Source organism: Neoarius graeffei, chromosome 9 (genome assembly GCF_027579695.1).
Source record: "Neoarius graeffei isolate fNeoGra1 chromosome 9, fNeoGra1.pri, whole genome shotgun sequence".
Lineage (NCBI taxonomy): Eukaryota > Metazoa > Chordata > Actinopteri > Siluriformes > Ariidae > Neoarius > Neoarius graeffei.
Window position 1 is genome coordinate 16,472,360 of NC_083577.1, and position 19,615 is coordinate 16,491,974.

At 43.5% G+C, this 19,615-nt stretch overlaps 1 protein-coding gene across 1 annotated transcript; it reads right to left on the bottom strand.

The window, feature by feature from the left end:
• Positions 1–744: 744 nt before the first annotated feature.
• Positions 745–10,388, bottom strand: LOC132891140 (actin nucleation-promoting factor WASL-like). Its single transcript, XM_060928599.1, has 5 exons — positions 9,455–10,388; positions 6,533–6,644; positions 3,897–4,356; positions 1,365–1,525; positions 745–1,133 (listed from the first exon to the last, which is right to left on the bottom strand). Exons 2-5 carry the CDS (start codon positions 6,556–6,558, stop codon positions 1,055–1,057), a joined length of 726 nt encoding a protein of 241 aa, XP_060784582.1. The 5' UTR covers positions 6,559–6,644; positions 9,455–10,388; the 3' UTR covers positions 745–1,054.
• Between the last annotated feature and the right edge of the window lie 9,227 nt (positions 10,389–19,615).

Here is a 19,615-nt window from a genome sequence, read left to right on the forward strand (position 1 = left end):
CAACCCAGGTTTCTCCCATCTGGGTCCCACATGGGTTGAATGTGGGCTGCCCAGCTGGGCTCCAGTCAGTTTTGGCCAAGGGTTATGCGGTGGCCCCATGTGGGCAAGCCCAGTTGGGCTAAAAGTGGGTTTCATATGGGCCCTAGCTAAAACCTACTTGGGCAACCCAGGTTTCTCCCATCTGGGTCCCGCACGACACACCCATGTGGGTCCCACATGGGTTGAATGTGGGCTGCCCAGCTGGGCTCCAGTCGGTTTTGGCCAAGGGTTATGCGGTGGCCCCATGTGGGCAAGCCCAGTTGGGCTAAAAGTGGGTTTCATATGGGCCCTAGCTAAAACCTACTTGGGCAACCCAGGTTTCTCCCATCTGGGTCCCACATGTGTTGAATGTGGGCTGCCCAGCTGGGCTCCAGTCGGTTTTGGCCAAGGGTTATGCGGTGGCCCCATGTGGGCAAGCCCAGTTGGGCTAAAAGTGGGTTTCATATGGGCCCTAGCTAAAACCTACTTGGGCAACCCAGGTTTCTCCCATCTGGGTCCCACACGGAGTTGTCCCATGCGGGCTCATTATGGGTCCCTTATTTTACCCTTTCAGGTATTGTGTGGGCCTATTACAGTCAGCCCATAGTACAGTTCTTTACACAAACAGCAATAACAAATACATTTACTTCAACTGCTAACAACTCTAAATACATGTTTTGCGTGCCAATATCTTAAAAACTGAAACATAACACTGACTCTTGAGAATGTGGTTAACACAAGCTTTAATTTTAAAAAAGAAAGAAAAAGTACAGTCGGAGGAGCTGTTAATGCAGACTCCCACTCCTGGCTCCCTGCCAAAAAGGTGGGCCGATAAAAGGTGTGTGTGTGTGTGTGCGCGTGTATCTGCATGTCTGCATGTGTGTCTGCATTTATGTGTGTGTGGTGTGTGTGCGCGCGTGCGTGCGTGCACGCATGTATGCGTGAAAGAAAAAAAAAAAGAAAAAAAAATTACATTTCTGGAGGAGCTGCTACTCTGGCCTGACGGGCCTGTCTATTCCCCCCCCTGTCCCTAGCCCTAATGAGCCATTTGGGGACTGCCTTCTCCGCATCCTTCCTTGTGATGGTACGAGTCATCGTGTTCTTCTTCAAGGCTCCTGCAAGACACAAATATAGCAGTGACTTACATCATGTGACAACTCTCAGCCAAATATCGCGTTTCATGTCTGCATATTAAATGGTAGGGGGTGTGTCATTCAGTTAAATAAAAATAAAACAAGAACCGTCGACTTCTTAACTACCCCAGACATGACCTATGCCCACCCTTACACACCTGTAGTTGCATGATTGGTATTCTCTATATTTGTAATACTGTATTGTCCACCTACCATAAAACGACTTCAAACAGCTTGAGGGGCTTGAAGCCCCTCTTGCCATTTCTTCCCAAGAAGTTGAACCCTCTTGAAAACTTGTGTTCAAGGAGGAAGGCCATCATACGGCGGGTGGCCCCGTCAACAGTGGCCCCTCCAATGTCAGCCACAGCTGCAATCTGAGGGGTAACAAACAATACAAGGCACTAGGCAGGTTAATCTATATTGCTCACTGGAGTAAACTTCTCAATATGGAAGCACTGCCAGATACATGGATATGAGCACACTTTAGAAGTTTCATATAAAATTCACTGTTAGTGAGTTGCGTTTCATTAAGCTAGACCTGGGGCCACCAATTCAAAGCAGTCTGTATTGATACTCAGAAAACGTAATGTTTACAATGCGAAGAGCCCCCACAAAGCGATTTTTTGATGCAAGTTATAATCATGCCGCCAGCCAGCAAAGCCACCACGAGTAACCGAATCGTTGTTCAAGTTACAACATCCAGTCATGAATTTTAACTCTTGACTAACATGATCTTGATGAATGGAAAGCTCCACAAACATGTTCAAACATTGTATTGTTCAAAAGTTGTATTGAAACCAGTCCATACAATTTCGTATCTTCATCTAATTTATTTCATTTCATCAAGGCCAGGGCTATTCAATTAGAATTTCATTCGGGCCACATTTTGAAACCAAGAACTTAAGCTGGGCCGCACATGTTCAGCGGTCACTAACAACTGGCAATAGCAATTTTCAACCAGTAAAAGCTATCTAAATATTATCTTAACATTGAATGTTCAATGTAGCCTTAAAAGACAAGCCAGAGAATCACAACACAAGATCATTTGTTGTCCTGCAATATCAAAGCTGTTGCTACATTACTGCAGTAAACTGAAGGGGAAAAAAAACTATCATACATTGTGCAATGCAATTCGTGCATTGTTCTTTATTGCAATATTTTGGACAGAGTACATCCCAGTATTGCAAGTTCAATAACTTTACTGTTATCTGACCCCACAAATTTACCAAACAGAAATTATCTGTCCTCTTAAGTGAATATGTGGTTGTGATAAAACACCACCAGGGGAAAAATCGCGGGAGGAAGATGTGTACAGCAGGCTACAGAGGATTTTTGCAGTAGCATAGGCCTACATAACTGCAAGCGATCTTGAAATAATTAATTGATTAGTGACCGGGCACATCGGAACTTGATATGGAACGTTAACGTTACGTGCATTCTGAGTGACCAACTGTAACCTTTAGCCATATGAACACTACTGCAGACACACCCCATCCTTTTTGAAGGACCTTTGAAGTGAGTTGTCAAGTCTGCGAAGCTGCGTTCACAAATATTTTTTTTTACCGGACTCTAGCTTACTACAAGCGTGGATGTGCCCATTGTCTCATCAACGCGATCACAAAGCCAGGCTGGTCTCGTAACTGTATTTCCCTCCCAACTTGACGCTCACACTTTTTTCGTTCACGTGTACGATACGGACATTCCACAAACACATCTCAAATGCTCACGCTTATTGTGCAATGGTCATCATTGGCATGTCGTTTTGATCGACTTTGGAGGTTTAATTTCTTTACCCATAAAGTAGTCCTACGAAACTGCTAGATGCCACCTCCGTGTTTAATCTTTGAAGTCGGTTGTCAAATCTGTGTATCTCCGTTGTCCGACGCCCCATAAATAATTTTCCAGTGGACTCTTCCACAGCAACCATGGACGTGGTGCTAGCTCAGTCTCATTATTGAAGATGGGAGATTGTTTGCCTAGTCAACATTTGTTTATGGACTGATTTCAGACACATCACAAACGCACGCACCTTGTACTACAGTGCTGCTTTGGCATGACGCGAGACGCTTGTTACTGCACATCGCAACGCCCGACACTCTTCCAACGACATTGATTGAAAAGATTTGTTTAAGAATGCAAATAAGCATATTAAGAATGTAAAACGGATTGGAAATTAGAAAGGGAGGCAAACTAACTAGTGTAAGCGAGAGTTTAAAATGTATGTTTGTTCTGGAGACTCGCGAATGCTGTTAAATTTTTGAAGCGGGCCGCCAATTGAATAGGCCTGATCTAGGCCAAAGTGTAATATGTTAACACTTTTTTTTACATCACCATAAGTAAACTTTCCTCGAAGAAAAAATAAAAAATATAAAAAAGTATTTAACCTCAGTTTTCCAGGTTTGCGCTGCGCATATAGTGCCTGATTCGTCCCCCCCTGAACCCCTCCCCTCGCGCTTGTGTGAGTCTCACAAACCCAGTTGCTCCACCACCACTGGCAGTAGCCACAGCCACTTTACGTATGTCCTGCTACTTCCTTAAAAGTTTTCTGCAGTCGCTACGTGGTTATTATGGACAGGGAAAGCCGTCTGGATAAAGTTCATGTCATACGAATGTAAGCTGCAGTATGCTATTGGTGTAGCCATTTTTAAAACAATTGGGCTTTTGCATGTTAAATAACAGCCGTTCATAGGCTACAGGAAGCAACAGATAGATTCAGTTCACATACAGTACATTTAAAATACATACCAGTTCTGCCATGAAGGTGGGGTCTTGCAGTTTCTCCTCCATGGACATTAGATCAGTAATTGTCTTTAGGGGGAAACCTTCAGGAGTGGTGCGAATTAGGTCAGGCATGTTTTGACGATTTTGCACGAGGGCCTGGAGAATTCTCCCATGTTCCACTTGAGCGTCTTTCAGGTCCTCCAGTAGTCTCAAAATATGCTGAAACATGCCATCCCGAATATTTTGTCTTGGGATGAAAGACTCGGCAGCTGCAGGCGTCTCAGCAGGCGTTCGCAGAGCCCCGGGTGCACGCTGAAGAGGTGGAGGCGTTCGCAGAGCCCCGGGTGGAGGAGGAAGAGGTGGAGGCGTTCGCAGAGCCCCGGGTGGAGGAGGAAGAGGTGGAGGCGTTCGCAGAGCCCCGGGTGGAGGAGGAAGAGGATGGATGTCATCATTCTCCTCATCTTCGCTGGACATGACAACTGGCCTAAACATATATTATAATCAAGCACAATCAATAAGTTAGAGCATTTCAGTTAAACTGTAACTACTTCAACTAAAGCATTAGCTTATATTTATAAAGGAATTCACTAAGTCAGGCATCCGGGCATTTCTCATGTTTGCACCAAAATCAGGCGCCCACCATACTCATTTGGGGGAACCACAGGAGAATCGTAGGTTAGGTGTCTTATTTGAAAGCAATTTGAATAGTGTTATGTTAAATTATGTGAAGTGGTAATGAATGAACATGAAGGTAAGTTGTTGGGACATGGTAAGAAGTGACATCTACAAAAATTAGGACTTGATTGGCATTGAAAAATCACTGCATGTGCCGTTTATGTCCCCATTGGCGGGAGGCAGCAATACTACATACTACTCATGTTTTGGGAGGCAGCAATATTACAATTTGCGAACTGTTTGATGACATTAAGCTAAATTAATCATCATGTTCCTCCCATAGGGCCTTAATGTAAATATCTCCCCAATTTCAATATACAGTGGATATTGAAAGTCTACACACTCCTGTTGAAATGCCAGGTTTTTGTTATGTAAAAAAAAAAATGACAGAATGACAAATAATTTCACAACTTGTTCCATCTTTACTATAAATTATTACCTGTACAATGCAATTGAAAAACAAACGCAAAGCTTTAAAGGAAAAATGTAGAAAATAAAAAACTTAAATAAACATGGTTGCATAAACATGCACACTGTCAAACTAATACATTGTTTTAGCACCTTTGGCTTTTATTACAGCACTCAGACTTTTTGGGTAGGAGTCTATCGGCATGGCACATGTTGATTTGGCAAAATTTGTCAATTTCTTTTGGCAAAAGTACTCCAAATCTGATGGGATCTAGGTCTGAACTCTGGCTGGGCCATTCCAAAACTTCAATTTCATTCTGGTGAAACCTATTCTTTTGTTGATTTAGGAATGTGTGTAGGGTACTTGTCGTCTGAAGGATTAAGTTTTTCTTCATATTCAACTTTCTAACAGGGCTGAAGGTTTTGCGGCAATACTGACTGTAATTTGGACCTGTTCATAATTCTCTCCTCCCTGACTAAGGCCCCAGTTCCAGCTGAATAAAACAGTACAAAAGCATGATGCTGCCACTACCATACTTCACTGTAGGTATGGTGTTATTTGGGTGGTGTTTTGGCCAAATATTCTTTTGGAATTATATCCAAAATGTTCACCCTTGGTGGAGTACATTTTGCAAAAAGACATCTTTAATGTCCCAAAAGCATATGGGAAAATGTGCTATGGTCTGATGAAACCAAGGTTGAACATTTTGGACATAATTTCAAAAGGTATGTTTGGTGCAAAAACAACACTGTACATCACCCAAATAACCCCATGCCTAGAGTGAAGCATGGTGGTGGAAACATCATGCTTTGTGACTGTTTTTCTTTAGCTGGAACTGGGGCCTTAGTCAGGGAGGAGGGAATTATGGACAGCTCCACATTGGCAGTGGTAGTGGCACAAAACCTTCATCTCCCTGTTATAATGTTGAAGATGAAGAACTTCTTAACCTTTCAGAACAAAAATTACACACGAACACACACCTAAAATCAACAAAAGAATGGCCTCACCACAATAAGATTGAGGTTTTGGAATGGCCCAGACAGAGTTCAGACCTGAATCCCATTGAACATCTGTCCGGTAATGTGAAGAGGACTGTGCACAGGGCATGCACTTGCGATGTGTGAGATTTGGAGTACCTTTGCAAAGAACAGTGGGCTAATATTGCCACATCAAGATGTGCTATGCTGATAGACACCATGTCAAAAAGTCTGAGTGCTGTAATAAAAGCCAACGATGTTAAGACAATGCATTAGTATAAGGCTGTGCATATTTATGCAACCATATTAATTCAAGTTTTTTATTTTCTATAGTTTCCATTTAAAGTTTGGAGTTTGTTTCTCAATTGCATTGTACATGTTATCATTTTTATTAAATGTGAAAAAGGTTGTGAAATTATTTGTCTTTGTTATTTTTTTACATCACAAAAACTTGACATTTGAACAGGGGTGTGTAGACTTTGTATAGGCACTGTAGCAGTACTTTGGCAACGCGACAGTGACGACACGCCGACTTAGTTAATATACAGTAAACACTGTGTATATACCATATTATATATATAAAATTCAAATAGACTCACCGCTTTTTTCGCTTCCCCCGGCCCATACCGTCCGAACACTCAGGCTCTGTGCTTACGTCAGTATGTCTACGTTCCTCTTGCAATAATTTTGCATGTGCACTTTCATATGTTGCTGTGGGAGACAGATAAATCAGTAAATCATAAATCAGGCAATTACTTTCAGATAACATTTTAAAAGGTGCAGTGTGTAACATTGTGGCCAAAGTAGGTATTGCAACTACTCTGTTCATTGAAAATGTGATGCCATGAATATTTACTTATATAATTATTATACTTACTTATATACTTAATATTTGCTAGTATGACCAAAATACAGTAAGTTTTCCTGCTAAAAATTCCCATTTCTGGAAATCCAAAATGGCACACATGGAGAAGATCCCATTTTTCATGTACGAAAAGTGCAATTTTCCCAGTCATAATGACTACATAGAATTTGATGGTGATGGTAAGTATTTGTGAAAAAGGTAACATTTGTGAATGGGCAGCATGAATTCTGGAAACAAACTACTAAAGATATTACACACAGCACCTTTAAGATGGAAAATGAGTTCTTGCATGCTTTTTAACACTATTGAATTTTTTTGTATCAAACTGTAGAGCAACTCCCCTTGATCAGTTTATAGATTGGTCAAACCAGCAGTAATTCAGAATCTAATAAAACTAAGAAGTCATTGATAGTGTAGGATTAGTATCTTAATAACTATACCACTGGATGTGGTTATACATTGTTAAGAATATTTTTTTGAGTTCATAAAGTTTTGGGCTTTAATGAAAACCCCACTGCCCAAAATATGACAACTATCTAGGACATGACAATCATCTTTATTATGCCATTGTAATGTCTCCATTTAAAGGCCCCAACAATGTATTTAATTTATGCATCTATTCTACAGTGATGACAAGATTTCTATCATATCTTTTAATAAAATACATCTAACTACCTGCTTCAGAGACTAAGCAATGAAGGTTTAAGTAACTGTTGACAATTCTGTTAAATTTTTTTTCCCTTAAAATATATGCTCAGTGTTGGAAAGACTGCCTGTTAATTCACCTTTGGCTAAGGCCCACACTAGAATGTTGATTGACCAATCACAGCGCAAAAAAAGGTCCGACAGAGGTCTACAGTTTTTGACAGCGCAAATTCTTGCAACTGTAACCCAAGGGGGCGGGACTTAGCCAAAGGCGAATTATGTTCATGTGTCCAATGTGCGTCGAGTATGCTATTCATGTTCCTGCGCTCAGTCAGTCAGTCAGTCAAGGTCGTTGGTGAAGACTAGGCGACAAACGGAGAACATACAAGAAAAAGGAGCGAGATGCAGAAAACACCTTCGCTATCCAGCGACTTAGGGCATTTACAGGGCGAGCAGAGGGAGAAATAACAACAGTAACGACACATTAGCAACGCCATACAGAAATAACGGTTTATGGCACAGACCCTTTCGGTTCTTGCTCATCTAGCTGCTACAATGACTGCTTAGACTGCAACAATAATACCTAACACACATTTAAATATCCGTCGTAAAGACGTGAAACTCGTCGAGTGACGAGTGTGTTCATTGATAAGCTAACACAATCTAAAAGTAGACATGCCATCACACTGCCCTGGCGCTGTGTACAGTTTACCTTTTATGGCTTGTGCGCTCGCTATTTGCCATTACTTTCTCCAACCGTTGTGACAGATTACAGGGAACGGCCTGGATTTAAGAGACAAATACATGTTCCTCTTGTTTTGAACACTTATTTGTAGGCAGTGCTTAATTTGTAAAGTGGGAGGTCCCGGAGCGCAGAGGATGAGCGGCTCCGGTGCGGAAGGGGGGCGGCGCGGCGCTTCTGGGCATGTTTTGTAATAACACTGCAAATTAAGTTCATCTGCAGATATTTTGTGGATGTCGTTTCATGAGGGAAACCACCAACAAGACAGATATCAAAATCAGACATTAACACTAAATAAACTTGCATTTTTTTATTTAAATTTTTTTTTTTTGTTACATAGTCAAAAGAGGTGTCGGATCACCGGATCCAGTGTAAATAGCTGCCGGAGCCAACGCCCGAGGTTCTGGAGCACGCTCCGGCTTGCTCCCCCTCAAATTAAGCGCTGTTTGTAGGACACTGCCTCTGATCTGTCCTACAGTCTACCAACAGCAAAGGAACACAATGCTAGCTAATGCCGTTAGCTAAGGAACAAAGAGGTTACAATGGGTTATTTTAGCCTATTTGGTTACACACTCGCCGCCACAGTATGTTAACAGCAATGTAATGCCTTTTCTGGCTAATTTTATTCGTCTTACCTCCAACAAAGTGGTCACTACACAAGCGCCGGTACGCCGCTATCCATCTTCTCCGTCAGTCAGCAACTACCGGGATCTGATAAAATGATAACCCTTGCCTTGTTTGTTGATGGTTACTACATCCAGGTGCACAACAATATAGTGGCATGATGGAAGTCTTGCTGAAAATAAACACTTTCTTTGCTGCCGTTCCTCAATGTTGGCTGTGGTAAACTACTGGTTGTACATGTCCAAAATGGCAGCCGCGTTTGTCGTGACGTCACGTGAAAAGGGTCTTTGAGGTCGGCCATATTGTAAAAGTGGAGAATCAGTACAAGCATTGCTAATGGGAGCCCCGATCATCTAGCCTTGAAAATATCGCTGACCTTCACGAATTTCACAGCTTATCTTCCTTACTGAAGATAGTAACCACGAAAATAGCTTGATACTGACTTAAAGATCGGAATCAATATCCAAAGTTTCACCAGGCTTGATTACCAAAGTTAGCTAACAACAGCACCTCATTCATTTACATTAACTTAAAGCCAGTTAGTTCCTGTCCTTTTGGTTAACATGATGCAGTGAAAACATAGTTGCAGAAATAGCATAGTTATTGCCAAAATACACTCGTATCATGCAGAAAGATTTTACCAACCTTTTGTTAAGTGATCCAACTCGTGCGTGCACTCTTCTCTTCACAGGCAGCAGAGACAAAAGCCAGTCAGTCAGCAAGCAGCAGAAACTGCGCGAAATGTATCCATTTCACAGGGGGTGGAGATTTCCCAGTTTGCATTGCTTCTTGCTTTGGTTATCCTGCAGGAGTTGCACTGGAATATGCCTGCTTTCTTTTCAGTTATTGCAAACTTTGTTGTGCTCGGAATATGTGTGCTTTAGCAAACTTTATCTTTTATGCTCTAAAATTGAGAAATTTTATTTTCAATTGTAATTAACGTTGTATTGTTTATATTATGTTATGGCATCTTAGAGGTGTGGGAGTAAAATTCTTGTGTTTTTGAATTGAATTGAAATGGAGCCTTGCTGGAGCCCACTTACTGCCCATGCTTAATTTAGCCCATTCAATGCCCACCCATTGCCCATATGGGCTCCAACAACAAAGCCCACTTATTGCCCATGCTAAATAGCCCATTTAATGCCCACCAACTGCCCATGTGGGGCCCAACAACAAAGCCCACCTATTGCCCATGTTAATTTAGCCCATTCAATGCCCACCCATTGCCCATATGGGCTCCAACAACAAAGCCCACTTATTGCCCATGCTAAATAGCCCATTTAATGCCCACCAACTGCCCATGTGGGGCCCAACAACAAAGCCCACCTATTGCCCATGTTAATTTAGCCCATTCAATGCCCACCCATTGCCCATATGGGCTCCAACAACAAAGCCCACTTATTGCCCATGATAAATAGCCCATTTAATGCCCACCAACTGCCCATGTGGGGCCCAACAACAAAGCCCACCTATTGCCCATGTTAATTTAGCCCATTCAATGCCCACCCATTGCCCATGTGGGGCCCAGCAACAAAGCCCACTCGAAGCCCATGCCCACCCGAAGCCCAACTAGCCCAGATGAGACCCATGTGGGCCCCAACTGTACATGTTTGCAGGGTGCATACCTACTGTCTGTAAAAATATTGACAGATTGCCCTGCCGCCAATTTGCATGCCTCAGTGAGGGCACAGAGCTCTGCGGCCTGAGCCGACAGGTTTGAGGGCAGACACGATGCCTTGAGGACCTTGTGATCTGAGACTACGGCAAAACCTACTTTGTTCTTTCCCGTCTCTGGGTCTCTGGATGCTGAACCATCCACATCGAGGATCATGTCTGAATTTTCCAAAGGGTCACTCTTTAAGTCTGCCCTGGGGGAACAAAAATCGTTAGTGAGAGCAATACAGTCATGTGGTTCTCCATTGTCCTCTGTAGGGAGAAGAGAGGCAGAATTCAGAACAGAACAATGTTTCACAATGATGTTAGGCATATCAAGTATGACAGTGTTATACTTCAGTCATCTCTGTGCTGATAAATATGACGTCTTTTTCTCCAACAGAAGCAGGGAGACAGCATGTGGGACCAAAAGGGTACTCCACAATATTTCTGGAAGCAGTTACCGCCTTTTCAGCTGCAGCAACTGCACACAGGCAAACAGAAAGTCCAGCCGCCACTGGATCCAGCCTGCTGGAGAAGTAGGCTACAGGTCTCAATCTATCCCCGTGTTTCTGCAAAAGAACAGAGGTCATAAAACCCTTCTTTTCATCAACAGTTTGAACAAATGGTTTATTGGGGTCAGGCAGTCCCAGAGTGGGTGTGGTCTGCAGAGCACTCTTTAGGGATGTCAGGCGCACGCGGGACAGCCGCAGCATTGACTGCTTGCAGATCTTGGACCAACCTCCACTCATTGGGCTGGGATGGTTTTCTTGCCTTCTTAACTGGAAAAAATAGGAGTGCACACTGAAGAGTCCTGGCAAAGGACAATTACCTCTGCCTTCAGCAACAAATCAAAGACCGGTCTTATACCTGCGATTGCTTCTGGTTTAAGTGGGTATTGGGTCTGTTTAGGCCTGAAATCTGATTTGGGGTGATCACCACTGGTTCAGCATTCTTTATTAGGCCTACATGATGTTTACCCTTCGCCTAAACAGAATTTGGAACTCCCACCAATTTGGGGTGCACCTCTGCTGGAGTTATGCCTGTGGAAACAGAGACAAACAGGCCACTATGGCCGGGGTCCTCAGGACCCTGGTCATCAGTGGCTAATATGACGCTGCGCTTAACATACACACACATAGCATGACTTTGTTTGTCGACCCCAAGCTTTTGGCAAAACAACACACTAGGGTCCTCTGTTTGGGACCATTCATTGTCATTGACTGTGCACTTCTTGACCCACTTCCCCACGTCTTTCCAATGGGTGGCTCGTGGCTTTGCTAATGAGACATGGGATATAGAATTAATGATGTCAAAGAAATCATGCTGCAGCAGTCGACCTCAGAATCCTTTGACACGAGGCCGCGTATAACGTTTGAGAACACTGCGATGAACATTGATGCAGTTGTTCGGACAACGAGTAAAATAGACCTGCACAGCGCAATAATGTTTAGACCAGTATGTAGTTTTGAGGGTCAATCTTTCACGTGTGTGGGGGTCTGCAAACCAAGTCTTTTCAAACTCTACATCTTGTCCTTGGTGAACATGTGCTGTGCAATGTAAATCTTCCTCTTTCATACATATAATCTGTGTCAACTGATGAGGTATTCAAGTGTGCGAGCTGTACAAGGTGTTTGGGAGTTTGTGCGAGTTGATCTGAGCAGAGCCGCCAGACATACACATACAGAGGGCTTCCAAACCCATACTGCACACCGCACATTTCACTTACTTCAATAGTTAGTCCATCTGGAGTGGACGTGAGATTTACTCCTAATTTGCACATTAAATCACGTGCTAACAAATTTACTGGACATGTATGTGAGATGAGAAATGAGTGGGACGTAACTATTCCTCCCTCGCTTTCACACGGGAGGTTGACTGAGAAAGTTTCGGTTACAGGTCGTCCTGAGATGCCCATTGTCTGAATAGAATTTGAGCTGAGCGGTGGGTGTACTGGAAGTACCCCATGTTGTATCACTGAGTGTCCTGCTCCAGAATCTACTAAAAAAGTTAACACATGCCCACATACAGTGAGGGGCATACAAGGGAGTTTAGAGAAGGGAGTAGTTGTGTATTTTAACAAACTTAATGCAACTTCAGGTGTATCTATCTGGACTGGTGTATTGGGCATTTCTATGTAGTCTTGCGCATGCAGGTGCTGCTTCTAATGTGTTTAACAGTATGTGAATGCTCCTGTCTATGTGTATGTGTATCATCAAGGTGTGTGTGTGTGTTACCTCCCCTGTTCTCTGTGCGGGGCCCGTTCCCGGAGTCCGCCCATCAGTCTGCTTTGCTGTACTCCTCACGGGGCTTCTGCCTGCTTCTGTGGAGACAATCTCGAGCAATGTGTCCCTTCTGATTGCAGTTGTAGCAGGTTGCGCCTTTTATCCAGGACGAGCCACCCCAGGTCAGCCCGTCTCTGCCCCTACCTCGCCCTCTTCCTCTAGGTCCAGGCTGAGCAGTCTGGAGAAAAGTGAGAGTGGCGGCGTGTAGGTCTTGGTCTCTTTGTATTGACTTTGTCTTCTCCTTTCCTTTCAGCAGCTTTTCTGCATGCACAGCGTACTGCTCGATCTTGGTGAGGCTCAGGAGTGCCCTCCACTGCAGCCAGGTTCACGGGCCTGGTCAGGCCACTGTGTTTTTTTTCTCATGCGTGGAACACCTTCTCCATCTTCTTGCTTACACATACTGATCTTAGTAATGTCTATGTTCAAGGGAAAAGCACTGTCCAGACAAGCACAGAGAGCAGTGATGGTATCTCTATACTCACCATTGCCAGCTGCGCTCCAGTCTGGTGTAGTCATTCGCTGGTCAGCTTCCGGCCACTCTTTGGAAACTTTGTTCCAATCTATACCCATCTTGATCATGAGCAGGCGGCGAAGTTCATGGGTGGTTGGTCGGAATTCTCTGCAAAATATCAACAGCTCATTACCAAATCTCTTTCCTCCTACCTCTCTCACGTTGGGAAGAGAAGCCATGCTTTCCTTCATGTCAGCTGTCGTCCAGGGTCTGTGGACTAAAAGCACGCTGTCAGCTCCAGCCACTTCCACCATTGAAAGATGAAGGACTTCAGACTTTAGGTTACAGCCTTGTGGACCCACTGGTGAGCATGTGGTCAGGTCCAGGAGGGTGTCTTTTCCATTGCCATATGCAAGACCGGATCTCGTGTGTGATGGAGAAGCACTGAGAGGCGCTGATGCTGGAGGCGGCTGGTAGGCTGGGAGAGATTCCAGAGGCTCAGTTTGTTTTTTTTGTCTCGACTTCTCCCCCTTTCTGTGGGTGAAGCGCTTGTGGGAGTGATGCTCTGCCTTGCTGAGGAGGCAGTGTGTGTCAGGGTGGTGGGGCAGACTCCAGGTCAGGGTCCATCTGAAATTTCAAACACTGAGAAGAGGGTGAGAGCCCTGCCTGTCGTTTCTCTCTTTTGTACTCTCTCTTAAGTGTTTCTTCTTTCCATGCAGAAAACTCCCTCTAGTCCCCTAAGAACTTAACATTATCTGCAGACTCTTCTTTTCCCTTCTGTTTCAACTTTTCTTCTAACTGTCCTATCTGCCTGGGACTAAAACTGCCCTTTTCAGGGAATCCCAAGTCCTTTACCCATATGTCAAACTGTGCCAAACAATCCTCGCCATATGAGGTTTTCATAAACTGGATGTTTGGGCTGTCATAGGAACAGCCAATTCTTATTATAGCACATGTAGCTTCACACTTACTTGCTTTTTCTTTTCTTTCCCCAACTTACTGGTTCTGTTCCTCATTGTACACTGTTATACTTGAGGTTATGACAACAATGGCTGTTTTTTTCAGGATCACAAGAAGAGCAAGTTGGACTATGTCCAAAAATGCAACACAATAATCCTTTAGGTGTGTTCTTATTAGTAAACAATTTATCTGACATTTGCCTTAAACTAAAGTAGGTATCATTTAGCACAGCAACCTCAAAGACAACTTGCGCATGTGTACAAAATCTGTTTCTCTGTTTCAGAATTTGGAGGAGGACAGTACTCTGTTAATTCATCAATATTTTGCATGCACACCGGTGTGTCTTTGCGACTTCGTGATCGAACCTCTCTATCCCATTCCTACGACGGGCCAGTTGTTCACACAGAACAAAGGGAGCAAGATTCAATTCTTTCCCAGTTACGAATCGCTGAACGTGAGTCCATTGAGACACGCACCCGTACTTCCCTCGCTCAAGTAGGTGAGCCGTTACCTAGTCGTCACTTAGGCGGATAATTCTCTTACACAACCCAATAAACTACTCGCGGTTTATTGTCTCAAAATTGTGTTTTATCCGTTTTGGCAAACATCGATGGTACCACAGGTTAGCAGTCCTCCTGGGCTCAGACAAACTTCTGTCCGTCTCTTATATCAGTCTTCCTTGACTGGGACAATCTCTGTCCATCTCTTATATCAGTCTTCATTGACTAGGACAAATCTCTGTCCGTCTCTTATATCATTCTTTAAATACGAGGACAAATCTCTGTCCATTTCTTGTATCATTCTTTAAATACTGTTTCCACTAATTTCTTTACACAAGAATGCAAAATTATCACTTACTGGTTCGGTGAGCCCTGATGGCCTGGTCTCTCGTCCGAGTTCTCAGCTCCGCACTGTAGCCTTGGGAGTGTTCTGTCATCCGAGGATCAGACGCATAGGGCCCACCCAGGGGACTCCAAATTGTAATGGAAATTTCTAATAAACACTTCAAAACGCTTAGCAGTCGTCTTTTCAGTTATTTATTATAGTAGATCATATAACAGATATATAACAGGAAAGGAAAGAGAAGAATAGACGAAGACACCACTTCTGATGATGCCGAGAGTACGCGCACTCTGAGTTGTGTTTTAGTGGCTGTTATCTATTATACTCTAAAGGCATTCACTTACTGCTTGCATCTTCACGTGATTGGCTCAAGATTTTCTATGAAGCTTTGTTAAAGCGTGCACCTGGCATGCTCTGGTATGTACAGGTGGATGCGTAGTTATGGAGAACTCAGGCACCCTGCTTATCACCAAGGCCACAGAAAGGCGATTACAACATGGGAAAAAACATCTTTCTCAGTTCACTAAGCTACTTTAACTCAACATACAGAAACACAGAGAATAATAATGTTCATCCATTAAGTCACTTGAGCTCAACATACAGAAACACAGAGAATAATAATATTCGTCCATTAAACTTCCCTCACACTATTCAAGTTATAGTTATATAATGGATATGGATATAAAGTCCAGACTTTCAGCTTTCATTTGAGGGTATCCACATTAAAATTGGATGAAGGGTTTAGGAGTTTCAGCTCCTTAACATGTGCCACCCTGTTTTTAAAGGGACCAAAAGTAATTGGACAATTGACTCAAAGGCTATTTCATGGGCAGGTGTGGGCAATTCCTTCATTATGTCATTCTCAATTAAGCAGATAAAAGGCCTGGAGTTGATTTGAGGTGTGGTGCTTGCATTTGGAAGATTTTGCTGTGAAGAAAACATGCGGTCAAAGGAGCTCTCCATGCAGGTGAAATAAGCCATCCTTAAGCTGCGAAAACAGAAAAAACCCATCCGAGAAATTGCTACAATATTAGGAGTGGCAAAATCTACAGTTTGGTACATCCTGAGAAAGAAAGAAAGCACTGGTGAACTCATCAATGCAAAAAGACCTGGACGCCCATAGAAGACAACAGTGGTGGATGATCGCAGAATAATTTCCATGGTGAAGAGAAACCCCTTCACAACAGCCAACCAAGTGAACAACACTCTCCAGGATGTAGGTGTATCAATATCCAAATCTACCATAAAGAGAATACTGCATGAAAGTAAATCCAGAGGGTTCACTGCACGGTGCAAGCCACTCATAAGCCTCAAGAATAAAAAGTCTAGATTGGTCTTTGCTAAAAAACATCTAAAAAAGCCAGCACAGTTCTGGAAGAACATTCTTTGGACAGATGAAACCAAGATCAACCTCTACCAGAATGATGGAAAGAAAAAAGTATGGCGAAGGTGTGGTACAGCTCATGATCCAAAGCATACCACATCATCTGTAAAACACGGCGGAGGCAGTGTGATGGCTTGGGCATGCATGGCTGCCAGTGGCACTGGGTCACTAGTGTTTACTGATGATGTGACACAGGACAGAAGCAGCCGGATGAATTCTGAGGTATTCAGAGACATACTGTGTGCTCAAATGCAGCCAAATGCAGCCAAACTGATTGGTCGGCGTTTCATAATACAGATGGACAATGACCCAAAACATAAAGCCAAAGCAACCCAGGAGTTTATAAAAGCAAAGAAGTGGAATATTCTTGAATGGCCAAGTCAGTCACCTGATCTCAACCCAATTTAGCATGCATTTCACTTGTTAAAGACTAAACTTCAGACAGAAAGGCCCACAAACAGACAGCAACTGAAAACCGCTGAAGTAAAGGCCTGGCAGAGCATTAAAAAGGAGGAAACACAGCATCTGGTGATGTCCATGAGTTCAAGACTTCAGGCAGTCATTGCCAACAAAGGGTTTTCAACCAAGTATTAGAAATGAACATTTTATTTACAATTATTTAATTTGTCCAATTACTTTTGAGCCCCTGAAATGAAGGGATTGTGTTTAAAAAAATGCTTTAGTTCCTCACATTTTTATGCAATCATTTTGTTCAACCCACTGAATTAAAGCTGAAAGTCTGAACTTCAACTGCATCTGAATTGTTTTGTTCAAAATTCATCGTGGTTATGTACAGAACAAAATTAGAAAAATGTTGTCTCTGTCCAAATATTTATGGACCAAACTGTGTATATATATATATATATATATATATATATATATATATATATATATATATATATATGTGTGTGTGTGTGTGTGTGTGGCAGATCACAGAATCCAGGGACACATGTCTGCCCGGGGGCATTTTGAGTTATTGACAGATTCAGAAAGTACAGTTTCTAAGCTTTCCAATGATGCCTTCCATGTGGAGATCTGACAATATTTGAAGAATGTGTGGCCTTTTGAAAGTGTATACTTCTTAAAACAGAAAAGGGAGAAAATCGCCCTCAAAGTCCGAGCCATCAACATGTACGCACTACCAGTCATCAGATACCCCGCTGGTATCATAAACTGGCCAAAGGAGGAGATAGAAGCCACAGATATGAAGACTAGAAAGCTCCTCACCATGCATGGAGGGTTCCACCCCAAGTCCAGCACCCTGAGACTATACACTAAGCGGAAAGAGGGAGGCCAAGGGCTAGTGAGCATCAAGACCACGGTCCAGGATGAAACATCGAAAATCCGAGAATACATCAGAAAGATGGCCCCAAAGGATGAACTGCTAAGTGAATGTCTCAGGCAGCAGAACCCTGATGAGAGTGCAGAGGAGGAGGAGGAACAGACAACCTGGAGAGACAAACCCCTACATGGCATGTACCACCGTCAGATAGAGGAAGTGGCTGATATCAAGAAATCCTACCAGTGGCTGGATAATGCAGGACTGACAGACAGCACAGAGGCACTAATCATGGCAGCACAAGAACAGGCCATAAGCACAAGAGCCATAGAGGCCAGGATCTACCAGAGTAGATCAGACCCAAGATGCAGACTGTGCAAAGAAGCCCCTGAAACAGTCCAGCACATAGTAGCAGGGTGTAAGATGCTAGCTGGATCAGCGTACATGGAGAGGCACAACCAAGTGGCTGGGATAGTATACAGGAACATCTGCAACCAGTATGGAATAGAAGTACCCAAGTCCCAATGGGCCATACCACAGAAGGTGGCTGAGAACAACAGGGCCAAGGTTCTGTGGGACTTCAGCTTCCAGACTGACAAACAGATCCTGGCTAACCAACTGGACATAGTGGTGGTGGACAAAGAGCAGAAGAGGGTGGTGGTGATAGATGTGGCGATCCCAGCTGACGCCAACATCAGGAAGAAGGAACATGAGAAACTTGAGAAGTATCAAGGGTTGAAAGAGCAGCTGGAACAGATGTGGAAGGTCAAGGGTTGCGTGGTCCCCATGGTAGTGGGGGCACTTGGGGCAGTAACCCCCAAACTGGGAGAGTGGCTCCAGCAAATCCCAGGAACAACATCTGAAGCCTCAGTCCAGAAGAGCGCAGTCCTAGGAACATCGAAGATACTGCGTAGAACCCTCAAACTCCCAGGCCTCTGGTAGAGGACCCGAGCTTGAGGATGACATGGATACCACCCCCCCCGCCGGGGGTGAGAAGGAGATTTATATATATATATATATATATATATATATGTGGCAGATCACAGAATCCAGGGACACATGTCTGCCTGGGGGCATTTTGAGTTATTGACAGATTCAGAAAGTACAGTTTCTAAGCTTTCCAATGATGCCTTCCATGTGGAGATCTGACAATATTTGAAGAATGTGTGGCCTTTTGAAAGTGTATACTTCTTAAAACAGAAAAGGGAGAAAATCGCCCTCAAAGTTTTCCATCTCAGCTACTCTGGGTGTAGGGCGGGCACATAATGGTGCTCATCTGCATGACATTAAGGAAAGCTCTACCCCCTACGAGCTAGCACGATACTACTTTCATGTAAACAAAGATCACCACATCAATTTTCCTTCCATGCAAAGTATGCCCAACACAATTATGAAGTACAAAAATAAGTCCTAAAGTATACTTTAATGTTTTGTGGTTGAAAAATTACTCACACCGTAAGATAGAAAGATAGCACGATGATGACACAACTAACACAATACTAGTTTCATGTAAAGCCTCGGTCACAACCGGCCATACGGTACGTGCTCCTACGGCCGGTCTACATGCAAAAAATGCAAGAAACACACGGAGAGCGCACATGAAACGCACGAGAGCACGCGTGTGATGTGCTGATTTTCAAGCCGCAGACCGGCCACAGAGGTTCTTTGTCATGTCAAACAAACTCTACGGGCGCTTACGTTTTTTTCAGGTTGCAAGACAAACTTACGACCAATGCATGTCTTTCTCCATGAAAAAAAAACGCAGCGATTTGGGAAACGCCAAAAATCACACGGCCAAAAAATCGTACGTCCGGTTGTGACCTAGGCTTAACCAAACCACAACACTCTCCGTTACATGCAAAAATAACCACACAGCCTTAGATTAATAAACTCACCCCATCAGAAAGAGAAACGTTGCCTTGCACACACCAATGCCTCCGATGGAATGTAA

Excerpts from the sequence above, each read along its gene's own strand:
- LOC132891140 (XM_060928599.1), bottom strand. The coding sequence starts at position 6,558 with ATGGGCCGGGGGAAGCGAAAAAAGCG. Across the intron at positions 4,357-6,532 it reads CGGGGGAAGCGAAAAAAGCG|GCCAGTTGTCATGTCCAGCG; the intron begins GTGAGTCTATTT and ends ATATATGTTTAG. Across the intron at positions 1,526-3,896 it reads CCACCTTCATGGCAGAACTG|ATTGCAGCTGTGGCTGACAT; the intron begins GTATGTATTTTA and ends GTTACCCCTCAG.